The 21,782-nt window shown below is 39.8% G+C and overlaps 1 protein-coding gene across 1 annotated transcript; it reads left to right on the top strand.

Annotated features, from left to right (window-relative positions):
* Positions 1-578: 578 nt before the first annotated feature.
* LOC131689060 (paramyosin-like) lies at positions 579-13,177 on the top strand. The gene is made up of 2 exons (XM_058973831.1): positions 579-3,614; positions 3,676-13,177. Exons 1-2 carry the CDS (start codon positions 897-899, stop codon positions 4,018-4,020), a joined length of 3,063 nt encoding a protein of 1,020 aa, XP_058829814.1. The 5' UTR covers positions 579-896; the 3' UTR covers positions 4,021-13,177.
* Positions 13,178-21,782: the final 8,605 nt, after the last annotated feature.

The following is a 21,782-nucleotide window of genomic DNA, read 5'->3' as shown; positions in this document are numbered from 1 at the left end:
AAAAGCTTTAAAATTGTCGCTGTTACATTTATTGGCAGTATAGTTTAACCTAGTTGGAACTGGCGAATACTGGATTTTAAATAGGCTGAATAAACTGATAATGTTTAAATAGTTCAGCGAAAGTGTTAATCAGCTTACATAACATTTAATCTGCTTTTAATCAACACGTAGTCTTATAGTTCATGTAGTATAATGTTTGTTGGGAATATTTTCAAAAGGAGTCGTAGTGACGAAAGAATCTCGTAATAATTAAAGTTCGAAGCATTTTAGAGGTTTTAGTGAAGTTTTACTCGGTTGGGTTTCACGCTCTATTCGTGAGTTAATGGAGATATTATCACGAGGAAGAATTCACGTGTCAAATAGCATTTTTTTAAACTTTTTTTTCTGTAAGCATTTCAAAGTTTCAAGTAGCATTTACTCCGATCGCACACTATGCAACTGGCAACCCATCAACACGAACGGTAACCAATTCGACATCTATTCCCCGTGTTGGAGAGCTCTCGCTTCGCGCCACGCGATGCCCTTTGCATTTCTCGCTCTGTTTGTTTGTTTTCCATTCGACGACGTCATACTGTATACGAATGGGTCTGCAAGGTAAAAGTGCTGACAACAGAAGTGAAAAAGTTTCGATGATGATGTGTTTATCGTAAAAATGTTCGCCTGAGCGCACGAATTGTGGTGCGAAGTGTCTTTGTGTTATTGTTGCTGCAGCATTCAATTCCATTTAAATTCGACGCAAATACGGGGGCAAAGTTTCGATAGGAATATAGAAGCATAGGTTCTAAAAACTTGTGGCTTTCGCAGTGCGAAACCACCTAGTGCAGTGCACAAAATTGCCATGATGGCAGGAACGGAAAAGTGATTCTGGGTTACGGTAGCAACAGCTGGCATCCGTTATGTCAGAATCGGAGAATTTACAGGCACCGTCTGACTGTGCCGAAGACGAGCCGGATGGATCTCCATCGGTGGGGAATCCAACCTGGCACAAGTTGCTGCTGTCTGCTGGTGATAGGAAGCTGCAGCGGAAGGAGGAGGATGTGGAAGAGGAAGAAAATGCCCCAGAAAGTTTGCTTTCCGATACAACACAGACTTGTGTAGCAGAACAGTCCGATATTTGGAATGTCCTGTGGAATGAGAGTTTGGGGAATTACGATTCGGGGATATTTTCGTTTTCGGAAAGTTCCAAGGGAAAAGCGACGCTTAGTCCGAATGGGCACGATCTGCACCAGAGATTCGTGCAACTGAACACGGAGCTGTATCATACAAAGACGGAGTTGTTGACATACAAGTACAAATGGAACGAAATTCGTAACGAGGTAGAACTGCAGTGGAACAAAAAATTGCACCGAGTTGTGGATGAAAAAATTAGCTTGCAGCAAGAGGTTGAGGATTTGAAGGAGCAGTTGGGGAGGATTGGTATTGTTGATGATTCATCCGGATATTTAGAATTGCTCAAACTACAATCCGATTTGGATCAGTTGAGGGTTCAGTTGGACTGTAAGGATCGCGCCAACAGTATATTGAAAGAAAAAATAACAGAGCAGTACTGTAATAAGGAAAAGCTGTCCCTGGAACTGAGAAAGCTGGAAAAAGTTTTGCTGGAAATAAGAAATGATCTCAGTTCGGCCAAAACCTCGGAGGATTGGTTCCGGAACGAGCTACACGCGTGCCAAAATGCAAATGCCAAACTAAAGGAAACTAACTTGCTGTTGGAGAACAGAGTTAGCTTGGAAAAGGCTCACTGTCAGCAGCTGAAGCTAGAAATTCAACAAGTGATACGAAATGCAGAGGAAATAGAACGAAAAGCGTATAAGGAGAAAGATGAACTGCTCGGTAAGTTGAATTCTATTAAAGTGTTTGACAAGTTGGAACAAGTTCCGGATTTAGTGCTAGCGGAATATGTCTCAAAATTAGAGGAAGCCTCAGATAAAATAACTTCTCTAACCGAAATCAACAACAAACATGTGCACGAAAAGGAGCAGCTTTCTATCAGTTTACAGGCAATGAATAATACACTCTCCAATCAGGATAATTTGTTGCGAACGTATAAAACGAAGGAAGAGGAATCTACATCTAGAATTGCATCCTTGGAAGAGGAAAGCACCCGACTAAAGAGCGAAAAAGTACAACTGCAGCGAGAACGCAACGAGCTTCAAGCTGCAATTGCGCGGTATAGTTTCACGAATCGAGAGCTAGATGTCAGCTTGGGTCACCTTAGAGCTCAGCTAAAAGTTTTATCAATAAACTTTGAAAACACGCGACAAGCACTCGGTGTGAAGGAATTTGCCCTACGTAAGTTGGAGCAGGAATATCGTACGCTTCAGGATCGTTATCAGTTGCTGAAAAAATGCGGAACGGAGTTGGAAGCGCAGCTTAGGATGACTGAGTCGTTGGCAGCTGAACGGTACGAGCTGCTTTTGGACAATTTTCGGAAGATACAATCCAAAAACCTCGACCTAGAGTTGAAACTAGGTCAGTGTGTTGAGTACAATGATAAGTTCAAAAGAAGCGAGGAGGTGGTCAAACAGCTGAGAGAGGACATTGATGAACTCCAGGGAACGATCGAACGAGATGCCGTTGTTAGTGGAAGAAAGACTCCGAAGATAGCTAGAAGCAGATCATTTGATAAAGAATTGAAGAAAAGTGTCACATGTGTCAGGCACGGGGACCAGATTCCTTCAGATGATGCTAAGGAGCTCAAAATACTTTTGAAGGTAGTTGAAAGTGAACATCGGCATAAACTGAAACGGTATGAACTGAACAATCGAACGCTACTGAGAAAGGTCAAAGAGCACAATCAGGCTAGAAAAATGGCAGAGCAGAAATTCGAAATGCTACAGCAGGATATTGCCAAGGTCACTTCCTTGCAGGGTGAAGTTGCGCGGCTTAGGGAAAGGAACATTTTGCTGGAAGCGGATCTAGAATCTTCCGTTGAGGAAAGCACCACTCTGAAGAATGAAAAATCTCGACTGTTGGCAACACTGGACGGTAACTGCATGTTGCGAGCAGATGAAGACATTTGGACTGCATTTCGACGGATCTTCGCCGATCTGCGTGACAAACAGCATGTGCACAAAGAAAACGGACGACTGAAGGAACAGCTTCGCATATGCGAAGTCAAGATTCAGAAGTTGGAGGAGGAACTCAAAGGGTCATTGTCCTCTTCGGAGGAGAAGAATACGGTGATTGAAAATTTGAAACTGGCAACCGAGTTGCAGCGAGTAGAAACCGACGAGATCCGATCAGAGCTGACGGTTAAAACTATTCAGCTTGAGGATTCCCATCGAATGATTCACGATTTGGACAGCGAACGAAATTCATTGCAGGGTTCCATCGGTGAACAGCAGTTGAATGAGTCAAAGCGACTGCAGGAGCTTGATGCTCTACGACAGCAGTTGCATGCTCGTGATGTTCAGCTAGAGGAGGCCTACGACCGGATCAAACTCTATGAGGATTCAGAGCAGATAATAACGAGTTCTAGACAAAGCTTTTTCGACGATTTGCAGTTTCTTCGAGAGGAAATTGTTGCCGAGAAGAAGGAGAAGCAGGAGCTGCAGGGAGTGGTTCGAGCGCTGAAGGAGAAGATTATGCAACTGGCGGATCGTAATTCAAAGGTGAGCTGTGTTTGCGTAGGCGAAATCTTCGATATACTTAAGCTTCTTTAATTTATTTCAGATCTGTCAATCCAATAGTCTACCAGACAGCACCAATGACTCTATACCGAGCCTGGGCTCTGGCAACAGTAACCATTTGACGCAGTCCGATGTCCAGTCAAAGGTTGAATCTCCAACCTCCCTCGCAAGTTGCAACGAACAGGCCTTGCAGGATCTTATCGCTGAATGTTCCCGTCGGGACGACCAGTCAGTTATGCCACTGGAGGAAAGTATTGCTTCGTTGCGGACGGAGATGAACCAATTGAACGCTGTCGTACGACAGTACGGCCAGCAAAGGTATCGGGGGGTTTCCCTTTTGGATGAGCTGCAGGATGCGACCAATGGGAATTATGCCAACAGCAGATGAGTGTAAGCAAAATGTAATTGAATCTCAGGTGAAACTTCTTTGTCGGTATATTGCCGAGACGAGAAGAAAATTTTGATACGGAAGGGAAAATGACAGATAGTGTGTAAATTTCGACTAAAATCTTCAAGCATAAAACATGCACTGTGTCCCTCGAATGTAAGAATAGCCTTAAGAGTTCTGATTCCTAAAAGTCATGGCACGATAATCCACTAGTTGAAAAATCGGTTGAAGACCATTGATTTTGCACTAAAAAATCATGTCATAATAATGTAATAATACTCAGCAGTAAGTCAGCTGAATACACTTTATAGTAAAAATCGACTTCTTTGGACCAGTTTTTATTCGGGACTCTCTTTTCTCTATTCTTTCTATTTGAATTTCACTGTTGAAGTTTTTAGTCGACTTTTACGCTCTACAGCGATAGAAAAGGTTTTCGAAGCATGATCTGTCCTTCAACAATTACATGCACGTAAAGTTCCCCCTTTTTGTTCAAAAATTGTGGATATCTGGAACATTTGAACGAAGTGTCGCGTTAATGTCTTTGATAGAGATATACATCAAAGAGTTTAAATATTTTTTTGAAGGCATGAAGTGTCACCTACAGTTGGCAATTTATGGGACGTTCTTAATGCTGGAACTAAGCGTAATTTATTGTCTAAAGGAAAAACATTGGATTAAACCAATCTGTACATGAAGGCGCTATAGCTAGCTTAGATAACTCATCAGTAACTAACACAAACTTAGAACCAGTTAGACACTAAAGCCGTAATGCTTAGTGCGTCGTATTTGGTTCCCAAGTCAAAAGCGATTGTGTATGCTTGCCGACGCATCTTCCGGGACTAGCTAGTTAAAGTATGGTTTTTAGATGGTTCGGTTTCTTCTCGTCAGTAACTAACACCAACTTAATGCTAGTTAGCTAAGTTCCAACCAGCACCAAATTGGCTCTAGTTAGATACTAAAATTCAAAAAATCACACGTCTTGCGTAAATGCTATCCAAATTTTTTCCCGATTGCAAATTTTGCATAGTACCAGGCGTTTGGTTCTTATACCAAAGAACGGTTTCGGTTCACACTCCCCGTCGACAAACAGAGCTTCTATGGTTACTATCGAGACATCACTAGGCACCTGTTAGTTGTTTAGCGTTTAAGCAAGATGTGTGATTTTTTGGATTTTAGTGTCTAACTAGGGCCAATTTGGTGCTGGTTTGGACTTATATAATTAGCATTAAGACGGCGTTAGTTACTGACGAGGAGGATTCGAAACACTTAAAAATTATACTTTATGTAAGGTCGTGTGTCCTTGCGAACAAAAAAATTTGGTCTTATCCAAAATGTTTCCCGCTTGGAAATTTTGCATAGTACCAGCTAGATGCTTTAGGCGTACGTGGTCCAGCTGACAAGTTCGAACGATTGACTGTTGTTAAAATAGTCCAAGGAGATACTAGTAGTGCAAGTACAGCTATTCTGCATTCTTCCGTCAATTTGATTATCAAAGTATATCTGACACGCGATATTGACATGCAGTTGCTTTTAAGTTGGACGATGATCCAACCAGCTGACAAACACCGTATACTAATTCAGCTTGATAATCAAATTTAAGAGCAATTTTCTGAGGAGATACTTTAATCAAACATAAAAGTTTTTATTCCCTGTTGTGGGTCACCTGTGAATATCCCACTAAAAATGCAAAAGTTTAAAGTAAAACCAACTTAGATTCGCAGTTTAAAAAAGCTACGCAGAAGGTGCGTTCCTATTCTATTGCACCGAAAAATATGAGTGGGTAATATCTATTACACAATCAGAGTGATGTAGAATATACCCAGGGCCGTAGTGTGGTTTTCTGGCGCCCTTGACGGATTCTCAGTTTTACACCCCTTTGTTGTTTAGTTTGGCTTTACTGTTTTTCAATTCGACTTTCAAACTATAATTTAATGTGAACATGGGAATGGCACGCTTCTCCTGACTAATCTTATAACTCATCCTCACTAAGTTTATAAAGCAGATGAAGATTTCAGCGCTCTCCCAACCCGACTAACAGCACGCTACGGGCTTGCACAAGTGAAATGAAATTGGTAAAAGTTGCGGCATTTTTGTATATGAATTTTTTTGCATGACTCGTTAACTTGACTGAGCCGTGGGTTGTACGCAGCGCACCTGGGCTCGAGTCCCGACCCCGCACATGGGGTTAGAAATTTTTCATAAGAGATTTTTCTAACCCTAAGAGGCGAATGACCTTAAGGTTAAAACCTCTATAATCGAAATAAAAAAATAAAAAATCTTCCAATAGATCATGTGGACGCAGTTTGCTGCTGAGTGCTTATATTCTTTTTCTTGGTGGTGAATCATTAGCTGCGCTATTCATTATAACCAAGAGGGTGAATGTTTTGACGTTTCTTTGTAAAATGAGTGAAGCCAACATAAGCTGGCTTGCTGGCTCCTAAGAGAAGAGAAGACAATCGCGTAGCCAATTTGATCTAGTCCTAACCTCAATATTGAACCCAGAGCTGCCAGATTATTTTTTTGAAAATCTGTATCCTCATTACAAAAAAATCTGTTTTTGTCTGTATTGAATGAAGAAAAAGAATTTTGATAATTGATTCCCATTTATAAGCCTCAAGTATTGTCTACTATGAATTCAAGCATTAAATCGGAATTTAAATTGTGTACTTTAAAGTAATCTGTACATTTCCCAACTCAAGTTTTTAATTTTTAAAAGTGTTATGGTTCATTTGACAATTATTTATTGAAGAAACGGCCAAAGTTAATGAAAATGGTTTCAGAAAGGGTCCGCCAATTGAAAATTCTTAAAATCTGTGTTAATCTGTATTGTGTATTAAAAATCTGTATTAAATCTGTATTTTGTATCAAGTCTATTTCTGCCCTTATCTGTATAATACAGATAAATCTGTATAAATGGCAGCTCTGTTGAACCAGCTTCTGATTGGTCGTTTTGCCAGTCAAGAGCGTTCATAATATTTTCAAACGGGATGAAAAACAGTGCTGCTGAATTTATTTTAGCTACTTTTCATACACATGAACAATTCATGCAAATTGAATAAATACCCTGAATGACGATATAACTACATGTATTGTTAAGAGAGACACGAATAAACATAAAATTCAATTTTTAAATACAGCTACTATTGTGAATTCTTGACAGAGGGTCGATATTTGAGGAACAATTATTTTCAGCAATTGTGAAAAACATGCAAATGGAATCTGGCAACGATGGATGCTTGTTGTCTTTAAAATTACGACAGGGCCTGGTAGATAAAATTAAGAAGAGCAAGAAGCCTGTTGTCGTCTCTTCTCTTAGGCTGGCTCGGCTAGTTGCCAAAAATGACAGCGAACGCGCTTTAAGCAACGTTCATATCACTACGAGCCAATCTTGTTAACTCGACCTGAAAATTATCGAATGCAAACAAACTTCATTTTGATGTGCTTAACTGGTACTCAGGTGATAAAAGCGTTCGAATTTGTGGAGAAGAAGCGATGCAAGAGAAAGCGTGATTTTTCATATATGGTTAATAATTACTTATTTTGAATCCAACTTTTAAACAGTGTTGTACAGTTGATGTGAACAGACCTTGAACATTTGAAACGTAGCTAGCGCTACTGGCACTTGGTGGCAGCTTCAGGCAATAAAAAGTTTTCACGGGGCTGATTATAACTCAGTCTGCGTTTTCTCGCATCCACATTCGTGATCGCTACTGTCTTCTTGTTGTTTATGGTCGGATGTTCTTGTGTACCAATGAGGTATATATAGGTGTGGCAGAACACACGGTTTGCTAGTGTTGGCAACTAAAAATATTTAAACAATCCAGAAGCACAACGGGTCGACGTCATAGCGGTCACACGATTCAATGGGAGCGGAACGACCGCTATGACGAAAGCAAGTCGATTTATACTGTGATCACTCACACCACTCATGTAAGATTCATCTTACGAATACCAAAGTGTCATCTTCGCCAGACCTGTATATACGACATTGCTTGTGTACGAGTCACTGTAGTGCATCCGTTTTCTTCGGAGTTGGATTCTTGGTTGGTTGTGCTGGTTGTTGGTTTGCAGCCCTCAGGTACCGTCAAACGGGGTAACTTACAACAGCGGGGTAGCTTGCAACACTGAAACATGTTTCTGTGCCGATGAATTCAACAACGCTAATAATAATGTTTGCAATATAGCTGTCAAATGTTAAAAGATAATCATGTACTACCAGTCATTACTTTCGGTTCCTTGAGCGCGACAGGGTAATCTTCTGTATGTCTGTATTTTTCAATAGAAAAGAAGCTGGAATGTCGTGCTTTGCTCCAATGGTAGAGTACATCATTTTTATCTCTTACATACAGATCGAGTATACAATAGCAAACGTTACTGTTTGATACATGATATTCAAGATAATAACATGCAACAGTATTTATTTTTATTACTATTGTGCCTTGAGCCAGCTGGCTGATCGAGCGTTTCAAACCACAGTCTGTATAACATTTTAAATCACATTCAAAAGGTTTAACCTACAACCTATTCTATAGGATAATGCTCCTTAACCCATTCATGCGCATGTTGTTTGTGGACTACAACGTTTTTAAACAGCTATAACTTTTGATTAAGGCAAGATTTGCTCACAAAAACAAGTAAGGCAAATAAACGTGACTATTACGTTTCATTTGAGTACTAACAGTTACAAGGATCAGCACTAGAACTGAAGTTATTGCAGTTAGTCTGATTGGATTCCAATGGAGCAGTGCTGCCAGGGACATTTTTCGTTGACGACGGAAAATTAATTTTTCATATATCTTCGTTATGTTGCAATATTATTGAAAACTGATAAAACTTATCAATTAAGAGTGCATTTGGCTACGTTTTCCACGCAAGTGAACTATTGTAAATATTCTAGGAGAATTGTATTAGGCATTAGAAGGAACAATGTGCAGCTTCTAGCACTGCAAGGGAAGCGTCTATCTTTATGAAAAATGGCTTTTCGTGTTTCTTGACCACACCGTTTTCAAAGAAAAATAGTTTAAAATCCTACATGCACTAGAAAAAAGTTGGGCATGAAAGGGTTAAATACAACACAGTACCAAATTGTCTTTACGCGAACTTGATTCCCTAGAAACTGCTCAATTTCTATCTTCCTATACTCAACTGGATTTTTCTAGCATTTATAATAGTCCGATTGTACGAAAAAGATAGTCGTTGACAGTGTAAATTTTTTATGTGTAATTAAGTTTAATTAGGCCCAAATGCGGTAGCTTAACGAGGCCGATAATTCATTTTTTAAGGTACGTCGCACGTGTAATGGGGGAAGAGAAAGCCGTATGTAGAGGCGGCTTGGACAGTGAAAATTAACAGCTTTTACCTGTCTTCAATAATATTTTAAGACAACAAAGATTTAGTATAATTTAGTTTTCGCCGTTCACTGAAACTATGCCTGGCAACACTGCGATTGCGATAACGTCAGTTCTGTGAATAATACTTACAAATATTAGTTCTGAAATGACGGGTTAAAGCCACAATAGTTAGTTTTTCCTACGATTTCCTGGACTAAATCGAATGTTACAGCTGTTCAAAACTCAATGCGTTGAACAAAGGTGGCAGACACTGCTCTAACCAACGGCTTCAAACAAGTATGGTGACAATAGAAACATAGTAAAAATAGGCTCGTCACCCTATTTTTCGCAAATAAATATGCTTTTAGTCACATTGATCATGAAAAATGTATATTGGGGTTTTCAGTACAACTCAGTATCAGTTGTAGTTACGCTGTAATATGTATGACATAAATTCAGTGAAATCAACTATCTGCGCAATACATAAACTGTGATTGTAATTCTCACTAATTTACGTGTAGAATACGGAGCACTCAAACGGAACGTCTATTGTCCAATGCCTATACTGTCCAATGCCTGTACTAATTCTGGAATTGACGCTTCAATTGAAGCGTTCTCAGCATAAAGGAAATTTGGGCAATTGAAACCATCGCTATAAGTTAAAAGCAACCTTTTACTGAGATGCAAGTATAGTTTGATAGTTTAGAGGTCTTTGGGCGTCATTTTTCCCCGATCTAATTTGTGGATTCCAATACAATGAATCTGCATTTTCAATAATATCAACCCAAAAAAGTAGATTTTAATTTTCAAATGACACATTTCATTCAAAATTCAGTAGAGATACGAAAAGTTTCAAAGGACCTCGACGACTTCTACTGGGAATGAACTCAGATCCATTGAGCATAGAAACATTCAGACGTAAATGATCCCTCCTGAAAAAGAACCAGCTGATGGTTAAATGGATATCTAGCGTGATTCGTCATTGACGACTGCAAATTCCCGTTCAAAATCATACACATTGAACTCAGTCGGACCATATCTGATGTTCTTTCGAATCGAAGATCATCTACTGAGAAGCAGATATCTCGAAAATTCGTCTAGAATTGTGATATCTTGCCTAAAGCAAGCAAATGACTGCTCGGTAACTAATAATTATTTTATGAAGGACTGCCGCGTCTGCATCCCCGCCCACAAAGTTCAGATCGATGGTGTGCTCATCGATTCTAGCTTTTCATGTATGGATCTACTGAACCACGTGGTTGGCGGTTTAAAAATCATCAACTCCAGTCAGTTAATATTTTAAGTGGTATATGCATAAAATGGGACATCCTTATATGTTACAACAAACTCGTACCTTTGCCTATTTTCGTCTTGTTCCACGAGGCTCGTCTGTTCGGTTATGCTCTCTTGGCTCAAGAAGAGTTCGACTCTGACGATTTCCATGTGGGGACGTAGGTTACTGCTCCTAAAAACAATAGAAAGATGAAATTCCTTGAAAATGCTATTTTTTCTCCTGCTGTGTCGTTAAATATAACAGCTCGAGGAAGCGCTGACATTAAGCTGTAGTAAACAACCTCTGGTCTTCAAAAATTGTCATGAAACGAGTGCTTCCAGGAACACCAAAATCTACATTGACTCAACATTGCAACGAGAGATCCAACTTAGTGCGGGACTGGTCGGACCTCATTTGTGCACTGGACTCTTTGTGTTATTGTTTTATTTATTTCGAAATTTTTGCAGTTGAATTTTTCGTGCCGTGCAACTCGAACACGTTCATCATTTTTTTTTATTCAATTTACATTCGAGAACAGTACCTTATGCTCAGAATAAATCTGAATGTTGTCTTCTGACGCCTTTGGAGGAATTTCAGTTATTGGCCCCTTTGTTTACATTAGCTTTCTGACTTTCGGACAATAATATTGTGGTTACAACACACAAAATAAGTATTCACACTTGGCACACTTATTATGACTTGTCCTCATCAAATTTAGTAAGCAGATAAAGATTTCAGCGGCTCCCTAAAGTTGGCCCTTGGCGATTTCAAAAGGGTATTATCATACTGTAGCAGAAATGGATTTCTTCTCGTAATCGGCAGTGCCCTTCACATAATTTAAGGCAGCTTAGATATTAATTTCAGAAGCACCGAATACAAGGGCTTGCACTGTTGTGCTGCTGCTCGTCGGCATTTGATCTATCACCCACTTTCGACAAGTTTTGATTCGAGCTAACAACATACAGCCATTTTGTCTGGTAGAAACGGTAGAAACTATATCTGCTTTCATGAATTCGAAAAAGCACTAAAAATGGACAGTTGATTACGGTTATGTGAATAAGAACAGTTTAGACTTGAAATGTCTGTAGCATAAATCTCAAGTTTTGTTTATCACCGATTTGTTCAATTACAAATTTTCAACAAGAGTGAAGGTTATGATTAATTGAGATATAAATTGGAAGCAAAGCGCAAAATGCGAGAGTCACTTTAGTGTAAAAACAGGAAAACAAATTATACACAAACAAGCACTTGTACACAAAACTGATAGAATTCATAACCAAATGTAAACAGTAGATACATCCCGATCTATCCGGTTCGTATGTTCAACCTATTTCGAATTCTTAAAACACCGCACACAATTCATAGTTTGTAATGGCTGCTATTATTCCGGGCATAGTTTAGTAGCTAAATGGAGTTTCTTGTACGAAGCTCATCTGGGTTCGATTCCCTCGACCCCCGCACATAGGGTTAGAAATTTCTGTAGCCTAAAATTTAAAAAAAAAACATTGCAACTGAATATCTCACGGATTCACGTGACGGTACTGTGAACACGAATGATTATTGGGTATTTACTAGCAAGTGGTAGAAATTATAATAGATGTTAAGTATCAACTTTATTATTAGTTTAAATATAAGAAAAAAAGATTTTGTCGAAAACAGGTCTTAGTTCCTTTCTTTGCGTTAATCTATTTTTAACTTAGGCCAATCCATACGAAGCTCAACGAATTTATTGTTTTATTTTTTATTTATCTATTTATTTATCTATTTATTCTACAAAAAAACTAACTTTATAACGCACCAACTAACTGTGATTTTTTGAGTTGCTCATTTAAACAATGTGTGGTATTCTTGGATATCTGACGGGTTAATGTGTTGATAAAAGGAATCAAGCTTTAACAGACTTGTCAATGACAGTTTATTCAGAAACGCGTGCCGGGATTTTTTCTGTTAAAGCCGGTTATTGAAATGTAGGTAATCTGAGAAACTAGCTATAAATATCACTGTCGCTTGGTAGATATAAAATGGGACATACTTCCATACCGTTTACACTAGAGTAGAATTAGGTATAGAGAGGTATTTATCCATTCATATTTATTCATTTCGTTTTGATATAGCGTTTAAATGGAACTAGTTAAATCAGACATAAACATGTTCGCAGGACCAACGATTCCTGGAAATAATAAAAAAATGTCACCATTGCAAATACAACATTGTTCGACATCAACACTTGGTTCATTCTGACCAGAAAGAAACTGTCCTTTCGCTTCGCATTGTGATTCCCGAACACGACGACGACGCCCGTCAATCACGTAGGTGCTCCAGGCCATATCTACACAGCCCGGCTTAGGGCACTCCGTAGACTTTGCGTGTGCACGCGCGCGTTTTCCGTCCGATCCGAAAAGTATCAAATTTCAGCTTGATGCTGGCTGCACCATATGTAGGTACTGTAACAGCTCTTCAAGTGATCGATCGATCAGCTCAACTGCAAGGCCCGCTGCGAATAGTCAACCTAGGTGGCACTTTTGATGGGGTGACTCTTGCTGGTGCTGCACCGCCTCTGGGAGGATTGGGATTGACCACAAACCATCATCAACAGCACACATATATGTAGGTAACATACACCACCGAGACAGGCGGTGCGTGGTGGGGCGGCAATCGTTTACCTACAATTGATTAGCAATGTTGTATTCCTATATGTTCCTTTTGCTTCGATCCGACAGCTGATTGAACGATGAAAGAGATTTTGCCGATCACCGCAGCTGGCTCGGGCTGCGGTGGGTTGTTGAGATGTTGTATTTTACTGATTGAGATGCGGCGTAGGACCTCCGTTCATCGATTGTGGATTATAGTTTTAAACTACGATCTTGTTAAATCTTGTTCTGTTCGCCGAACGAAATAAACATTTTCAGGATGCTTAATTTTCTAGATCAGAAGATTAGATCAAAATGCTATCATACTATTAAAAGTCTATGATTTGTAAACGCGAAACAAACTAAGGCCCATCATCCAGGGTACTTTGATTGACGTTACTACAAAGTGTAGATAGTTTGCAAAGCAAGGGTCAACATTAACGCGAGTGTTCACAGCAGGTCTCAATTTCAACGAACTCTCTAAGCTTTAATATCATCTAATTACGCAATCGCCAGACAGTCGGGATGTTTGAACACGACGAATGATGCTATCGATCAGCAGAACCCGCAAACCGCAGTTGCCGCATCAACAAGTCGTTCAACTGCACGCAGAAAAGTGCATTGTAGACGCATAGCATTTGAACTCAACAATAAATATTATCTCAGGGTCAAACATATTCATTGTTTAATTTAATATATAATAGTGCTATTTCTGCAATAAATTATGGTTTTCCCAAGTCACAACAATTCGTTTGAAGCAACAATATCCTTGTTGCGTTGATTGCCATTGTATTACTGATTTCATGACACATACACGATAAATTCGATCATAATCTCTTGCTGAAACAACATTAGGCACTGTAATTAAATTGATAAAATATGATTATTTGTTTTTCTATCTTGTGTTTTGTAAACCCCTCTCGCAGGTTGATGGGATTGACGGTATTGTAAACATCATCAAGCCACAATAGATTCAATAGAGTTATCTAAGTATAAGGACCTTCGCTCTTTTTAGTTTCTATTTGCACGAAGTTCTACTACTAGAGGTTAATTAGTGCTCATGTTAACAATCCACCAATCATTATGACTACTCAGGATTTGATTTATATAAGAAGCCCGTTTCAAGATGTTGAATGTTTCCTCTATTTACCCACTCATAACCAACAATCAACCAGTAACAAATAGATAATTGAGAAAGGATGTGCAACCACCACACGGCTATTCAAGTATTAATAGTGTTAAAAAGTACTAATGTATGTCTTTCATGTGATGATCATAACTTCAGCTGTATCTTGTACCTGTCTATTCTATTACGTCTCTCATATATATTGTCTTTTATTTCTTCTTTTCGAGTCCCATACTGCCATTCTACACCCGCCTTCAGCTGGGTCAACAAAGATGGTGATAGTGAACGTCTTAACACTCACACATTCTCAAACGCGGCCTACAAAATTGTCCTCGCGCACGCGAAAACGAATCGGTCACGTCCGGAAGTCTGTCCTTGATCCTAGAAGCCTGGGTCCATGCCTTTAGCTAGACCAATTAACCCATTATTGCCCAACTTATTTTTCACGCGCATCGCAAATTGATTTTTCCGATCGGGAAGAAATGATGTGATCATACCAGTAAAATTATTTTTGTGCTCAAAGTAGCCGATATAATAAGGAATAACCAGTGAAAATTTCAGATTGATCGATTCATTGGTTCCTGAGATATCGTGATCGCCGCGAATGAACTTTTCAACAAAATACACTTCCGAGATAATCGAGTTTTACTGTCGGTGCAGCGAGTCAACGGTCTAGCGTATCAAATACTACGCACCGCCTACGAGTGCTCTATGGGTAGCAGTCTATGAATAGCTGTAATTCAAGATGTAGTATTCCGATCTTAATGAAATTTTGAGAAAATTTTTCTCAACGTATGTAGTTTCAGAATATCTAATTTACAAAAATTCGATTTTTTTCATCCTGACAAAAATGTGTAACCCTTTAATCAAAAATAGATTGAAAACAAAACATAAACACCAGTTTAAGCACTCTAACTTCTCTAAACGTATTCGGCAAGAGTACATGAACAATATTAACTCATTGATAATGCCTGTTCTGCGTTATTGTTTTGGTAATAGGAGTTCTTCTTAGCACCTACTATATATAGTAGGTTGGGCAATAATGGGTTAAGAAAATACGCTCATACCTATTAGACCACACGTCTCATGGCGACATGACCAGGAACCCTATCTATATAAGGGATCCCAATCTCTGCCAGAGTTTTAACCGCACGCCGAAAATTTGATATCAGACTCACGGTTCGCGCGTCCATTCAGGAACACACGCAAATATGTTACAAAATCGCGTCAGCGTACAAACGTTAGAACCCCTCGCGTTTTTCCAAGCAACCTACGCCATCGAACTCGCAAACATGATTAAACCCCGGTGATAAGGTGAACGTCTCAGCACTCATAAACTTATCAACACGATCTCAAGTGTCAACCTACAAACTCCCGCGCTCGCGCCATCATGAAATGGGATCGTCCGGAAGTCTCTATCCTCGGTACCAACAGTCTAGGTCCATATTAATTAATAAAAACAAATAAAATTGAAAAATTAAGAAAAAAATAACTTTCATATCCACTAGACTAAACGTTCCATGGCGACATGGCTGGGACTCTAGTGATATGGGGTAACTCACTCTCTGTCAGAATGTGATTCGTATACCGAAAACTAAATGAATGACGGTCCGCGAATATGTGAATGGCCGCAGGGTTTCAAAATCGAATTTATACATGCGAAGTCACATACACGCGAGCACACACGACAAACACGTTGACATACGAGCGCTTAAGCCCTTCGTAATCTTCTACGCACACCTATGCCCGCGATCGCGCATACTTGATAACACTCCGGTAATTATGTAAACGTTTTAGTACATACGAAGTTACAAACGCGGTCTCAAACACCAACCTGCAAACGCGCGAGATCATGAATCGGTCACGTCCGGAAATCTTTGCTCTTCATTCAAGCAACTTAGGTCCATACATCCAGTAGGACCAATCAAAAAATAAAGCTCATATCCACTAGACCACACGTTCTACTGCGACATGACTGGGAACTCTCGTGATATGGAAGAACCCACTTTCTTCTAGAATCTGAACCGTACACGAAAAAATAAATATCAGATTCACGGCCCCCGCGCGATCATTCTAGAACACACGCGAATATGCGAAAGGCACACGGTTATAAAATAGAATTTATACACTCGAAGTTACATACACGTTAGCACACGCGACATACAAATGCACACGCGATCGAACACGTTAACGTACAAATGCTCGAGTCCTTCGCGATGATACACGCTATCGCGAGTCCCTACGCCCGCACATACCTGAACTGTACAGTTAATATCACATTCAGAATCACGGCCCGCTACAATTGGCCTAAAGCAGTGTTTTAGTGGGCGCCATTCGCCTGTCTCGTCTGCAATTGGAGTATGTGATTCTGATGGGGAGCCCTTTCGAGAACCTAGTTCTAGGGCTCCAGCAGGACAACGCGTTGCAACGCTTGAAAAAAAAATGTTTTTTTATCTTATGTTTTGTAAACAAAAGGAAAATAAATAAATTTAAGTAGAATATGTTTAATTGAGAATTAGCGCCAACTTGTTTTCAAAAAAATGTTCTGTTCTCCGGAATTCAAAAATCAATTACTTTTCTGGCTGAAATTGTGATGAATCAATTTTTCGATTCAAACAAAGCACACAATGCGTATCTAACGTTAGTAATTTTCACTGCCGTCAATTTTTTCTTCAAATTCGATGAAGATTTTGTATGTTAGTGTTTTAAACGGTTTCCGATTACTGTTTAGTGAGTACCACCTTTAAGAGTACAGGCACATAAGTGAGACGGTAGTTTTAAAACTTCCCAACAAACTTTTCGTGGTTTTGTAATCTTTTTAACAGTTGCTTTATTCAGCTCTAGCTGAACGTTGGATGTATACCTGTAATCGTATATCGTTTGTTCCACCCTTAAACATCTGGATTTGGAGATTTTTTCAGCATGTGTACAGCCTGAAGAAAACCAGAGTTCAGCTTTATCATTAAACCTTTTCGTTGCCGCTATTCAGCTGAGAGAATTATCATTGGAAAATTATTCAAAAAGATATTTTATTTCAACTTACACACGCCATTAATCTCTTTGAAAGCCATCTTCTGTTATTAGTGTTACGTTATAGTTAGAGAAAAATTGTATTACCTTGTTGGAAATCATATCACATACCTGGATTCGAACCAGTAACCTGTTTTTTAATCTAAAGTTTTATTTGTAACGGCTCAATGCGTTAGCACAACTGAGCCGTGGGTCTATTAATTTTTTTTGCAATAAGTAAAAATAAAAAAAATATTCTACGGATGTCGGTCTGCCAGATCTTGTTGACGCAGCTTGCTGCTGCGTGTTGAGATCTTTTTCCTTGGTGGTGAAGCCGCTTGGGGGTCATTCAGTCTGCCTTCTCTCGCGTTATCGTTCCCGTCCATGTCGTCATCGGTACTGCTTTCTTGCTGTTCACGATCAGAGGTTCTTATTTGTTTCTTGTTCTTACGGGTTGCTGTTGTATATCCGTCTTCATCGGTATTTGCTACTTTATTGGCGATGCTGGTTGTTGGTATGGGAGAGGTTGTCGTGGTCGTTGTACCTGCATTATTGGTTAATTGGATCGTTGTTTTTGGTTTATCTGAAGGTGTCGGTGGCTGCTTGTTAGGCTTGTTGGCTGTAGTAGATGAGTTTTGACTAGTTGCTTCGGTGCATGTTTTTCCGTAGTGGGCTGTATGGTTACAGAATTGGCATGTTGGGGTCTGCCCGGGATATGTGATTAGCGTTGTTTGCTTATAGGTCACGCCATCCTTCGATGATTTGCATTCGATAGTCATGTAAGAAGGTATTGGTTTAGTCACTCGCATCCTCACAATACGAACGCCGTTGGCAATGCCGGTGAAAAAATTTCTCCAGGTGTCATTCGTAATAGATTCTACTTCTCCATATTGCGACATGATTCGTTTGATGTAATCAGGGCCGGCGGAACACCTTTTTTCCGAGTGGGTAGTAAGGTTCGAAGTGATTTCTCAACGTACTAACGAAAGTTCAGATATGGTGTGTGTAAGTGAAAATGAAAATTCCCTGATATCTGGTGGCTATTTGGAAACATTCTTTGTTAACAGGGCTGTTTGTCTGACGGCTTAGCGAAAATGTGTTTGTTGAATACTACACCCAAAATCCAACTGGCATGTTTTTATTACTTTTGGGTAAGATTCTATTGCCTTTTTGGTAACAGACCCAGTGTTATAAAATTTCAAAATAAGTTACCTATTTCTGCTTGCATTTACCGAAACCGACTTTCAGATTCAACGCCTCCCGCATTCATTCACTTTCCAACTGACTGAAATTTCATGCAGAATCGAATGCTTGAGTGCAGAGGAAATATAAATTCTTTCACCAACCAAAGCACTCATTTGATATTATGTCGACAGTTTGAAGGCAGAAGTTAGCATCTTCTACATTTTCGAGCATAAGTGAACTGCGTAATCTATATCTGGTGCACTTTTGATCAATAATCCCTCTCAGAGCTAGCATAGAAATAAAATTGAATTTGCCTCTGAAACCGAAAATATCCGTACCCGAAAGCGCTGCGTCGGGAGAACGAATGACGATGGAAACGAACCAAAAATTGCATTCATCGCAGCGGGTATGAATTGAATTTTGTTTTCTTTGAAGTTCATGCAGCGATGTCAATTTTTTTAAGCTCTGAATAGACCACGCAATTGCGCATTGCAGTATTAAACTCATATTACCGCGAAGGTAGTAAACGGTGGAATGACGATGTAGGATAATTTGGTCGATTTCTATAATAGTATTAGTATCGAGTCAAACCAGCCGGAGTTCTGGCGGATTTCTACCCAAATACAGGCCGGAATCTGCACCAATTTTGGCAGAAATAGCAGAATTACGGATTTTTTATACGGTAACTTGGATAGTGAAAGAAAAAATTTAGGCAGTTTTCGGATCCGGCCTAGTTTCCAGATCCGACACAGCTCCCGATCTGGACCAGTTCCCAAATTTGGACCTCTCGGATCTAGATCAGTTTCCGGATCTGGACTAGTTCCCGATCCGGACAAGTTCCCCAATCTGGACCAATACCCGGTAATGGGCCAGTCCTTGGATCTAGCCCATCCCCTTTTCCCCTTACCAGGTCAGGACTTGAACCAGGCCCAGTTTTGGTGCTTAGATTTAGACAAGAGGCTGGATCCGGACTCTCGGATCGAATACGTGTATCCAAACTATATGTCTTGCTTTCCGCACATAACGGGAAGGACTGTTAATGTTTTGTGTAGTCGCTACCTTGCTGTTGACGTTCGTGATAGAAAAAAAAATCAATTCAACTACGACCGAAATACCCCACCACTATTCCGAGTCGGCTTTTTTCTGACTGTGCTTTGAAGCTAGCTGAGTGTGAGCCGATGGGTATCTCCGGCGACCGACATTCTTTCAGTCTTAGTGGAGGTCGATTTGAATATTTCTCCGATGGCAAAAATAATACCAATAAGTCTCATTTTCGATACAAATTATATCTAATACAACCAGCCCCCGGATGGTTTACTTCCGGACCAAAGACAAGCCATTTAACGTCATCGATAAATCGCGTGATCTAACTAAACAACACTCGACCGTGTACGAAAAAAGTATTTTGGCTGCGTACCCGCCCGGGAAGTAGAGATTGATGGGGTAGTCGCCGAGAAGGAAAATGCGAAATAGGGAGTGGCTCCTTCCAGATCCCTGTGCGTCAGTCAGTGTAAATTCTGGTATGCAAGCAGTTGTGTTCAGTAAAAATCGAGGACTATTAGAAAACTTATTTTCCATCAGCCTCATTTCGAGCCTTTTGTCGGATTTTTTTCTTCCAAAATTTGCTCTTTTGAACGGGGCTCGTCTACTTGTTCGCCTTTTTGTAACCCGGGGCATGAACTGAAGAACCCATTGTAGAAATAAGGCACGGTGTGGAAAATGCGGAGAGGATCAAGACATTGGCTCCTGGTTTCGGAAAGTCCACATGGAACATCCAAAACTTCAAGTGTCTCTATATTGCAGTCATATTATTTTTCTAGGTTTACTTCCGACGTAGATCTTCCTTAATATTAGCATTATTCGCCATGGCCGAAAACAATATTGAGGAGTGTTTTGGGGATCAAAACTTGCTATTTTTTCAATCGGATTAGCCTTTGCTCGGTACCAGATATTGAAGTTGAAGCTTGTCAAATCCGAATCATAGGCAAGGATTTATTGATATTCTTTCCATATACATCGCATCTCAACTGGTTCGAGAAGATTTCAACTCCCACGGGGGTGTATTCATGCTGATAACCGATCTATCTTACTGTATGATATCGCGACAATTTCAGTATGGCCATCTTGAATACATTGGAAAAGACACGAATACCTACCAGCGTGGCCAAGTGCGTTAGATTTATCGTTGTACTCTACCTCATTAGTGTGCCCATTGATTGAAAGAGCTACGCGTCCACTATATCCGAAACAATCGAATCAAAATGAGAAATTCCTTCGGTGGCAGTGTGCAACGTTTGGACTGGCTTGTTTTTCTACACTGAGATTAAAGGTCAGACAAAACGAATACCTGGCGCGAACAATCGTGGACGGTTTCCCACTCCGTTGTGGGCAGAGAGTGCTCAGAATTGTATGCGAAAAGGTCCTTTTTGAACGTCAGATCGCCCAAATTTTTCCGAATATACGCGACGTTAGAAACGCAAATAAAAAACTTGATGCAAACTGAAAACGCGGTTATGGGCACCGGTTCGTTAACGGATTAACGAGAGAAACAATATTTCGTCTATCAGCTGGGCCTTACATCGTGTACTCGATTCGATCGGAATACAAGGAACTAAGAATTCTTTATCGGCGACAACAGCATTCCACGTAAATTCACATTCAAATTATAGAAGTTTCGCGATGGAATAATAATAATAATAATAATGTAAATAAACGTAATAATTGTTCTTTAAACACACAAATTTATCTGACAGAAAAGATACTCGCGCCTTTTTCCCACAAAATTTATGGTTTATATTTACCTACGACCATGTCTACATCGTTACAGTTCCAAGCAGGCGCTGCGATCGATGGAGCATGGAAAGCACTTCTAATTTTCCCGGAGAGAATATGGCATCTCGGGTCATGTCCAATCATTATACGTTGAATGCACATCTCCGGCATATTGGGGTCTAGAGAACGTTTTCTGCGCTTGCGGTGACGGCTATCGCGACATTAAACATGTTGTCTGGTCGTACGCCTAGTGTTCTACACATCAAAAAAACTAAATTTTACCGTTGAGGTATTTCGAAACTTACCACAATCTAACGAGCCGTAATTGACGAAATAACGAAATTTAAACCGTGTTCATTTTAAACAAACGCCATAGGTGGAGTAAAATTACGTGACTCGCAAAATTTAACGACATGTTAAATTAAAATCAAATGTAA

This window comes from Topomyia yanbarensis, chromosome 3 (genome assembly GCF_030247195.1).
Source record: "Topomyia yanbarensis strain Yona2022 chromosome 3, ASM3024719v1, whole genome shotgun sequence".
NCBI classification, from domain to species: Eukaryota; Metazoa; Arthropoda; class Insecta; order Diptera; family Culicidae; genus Topomyia; species Topomyia yanbarensis.
The sequence above is the reverse complement of the archived record's forward strand: the minus strand, read 5'-3'. Positions and strand labels throughout refer to the sequence as shown.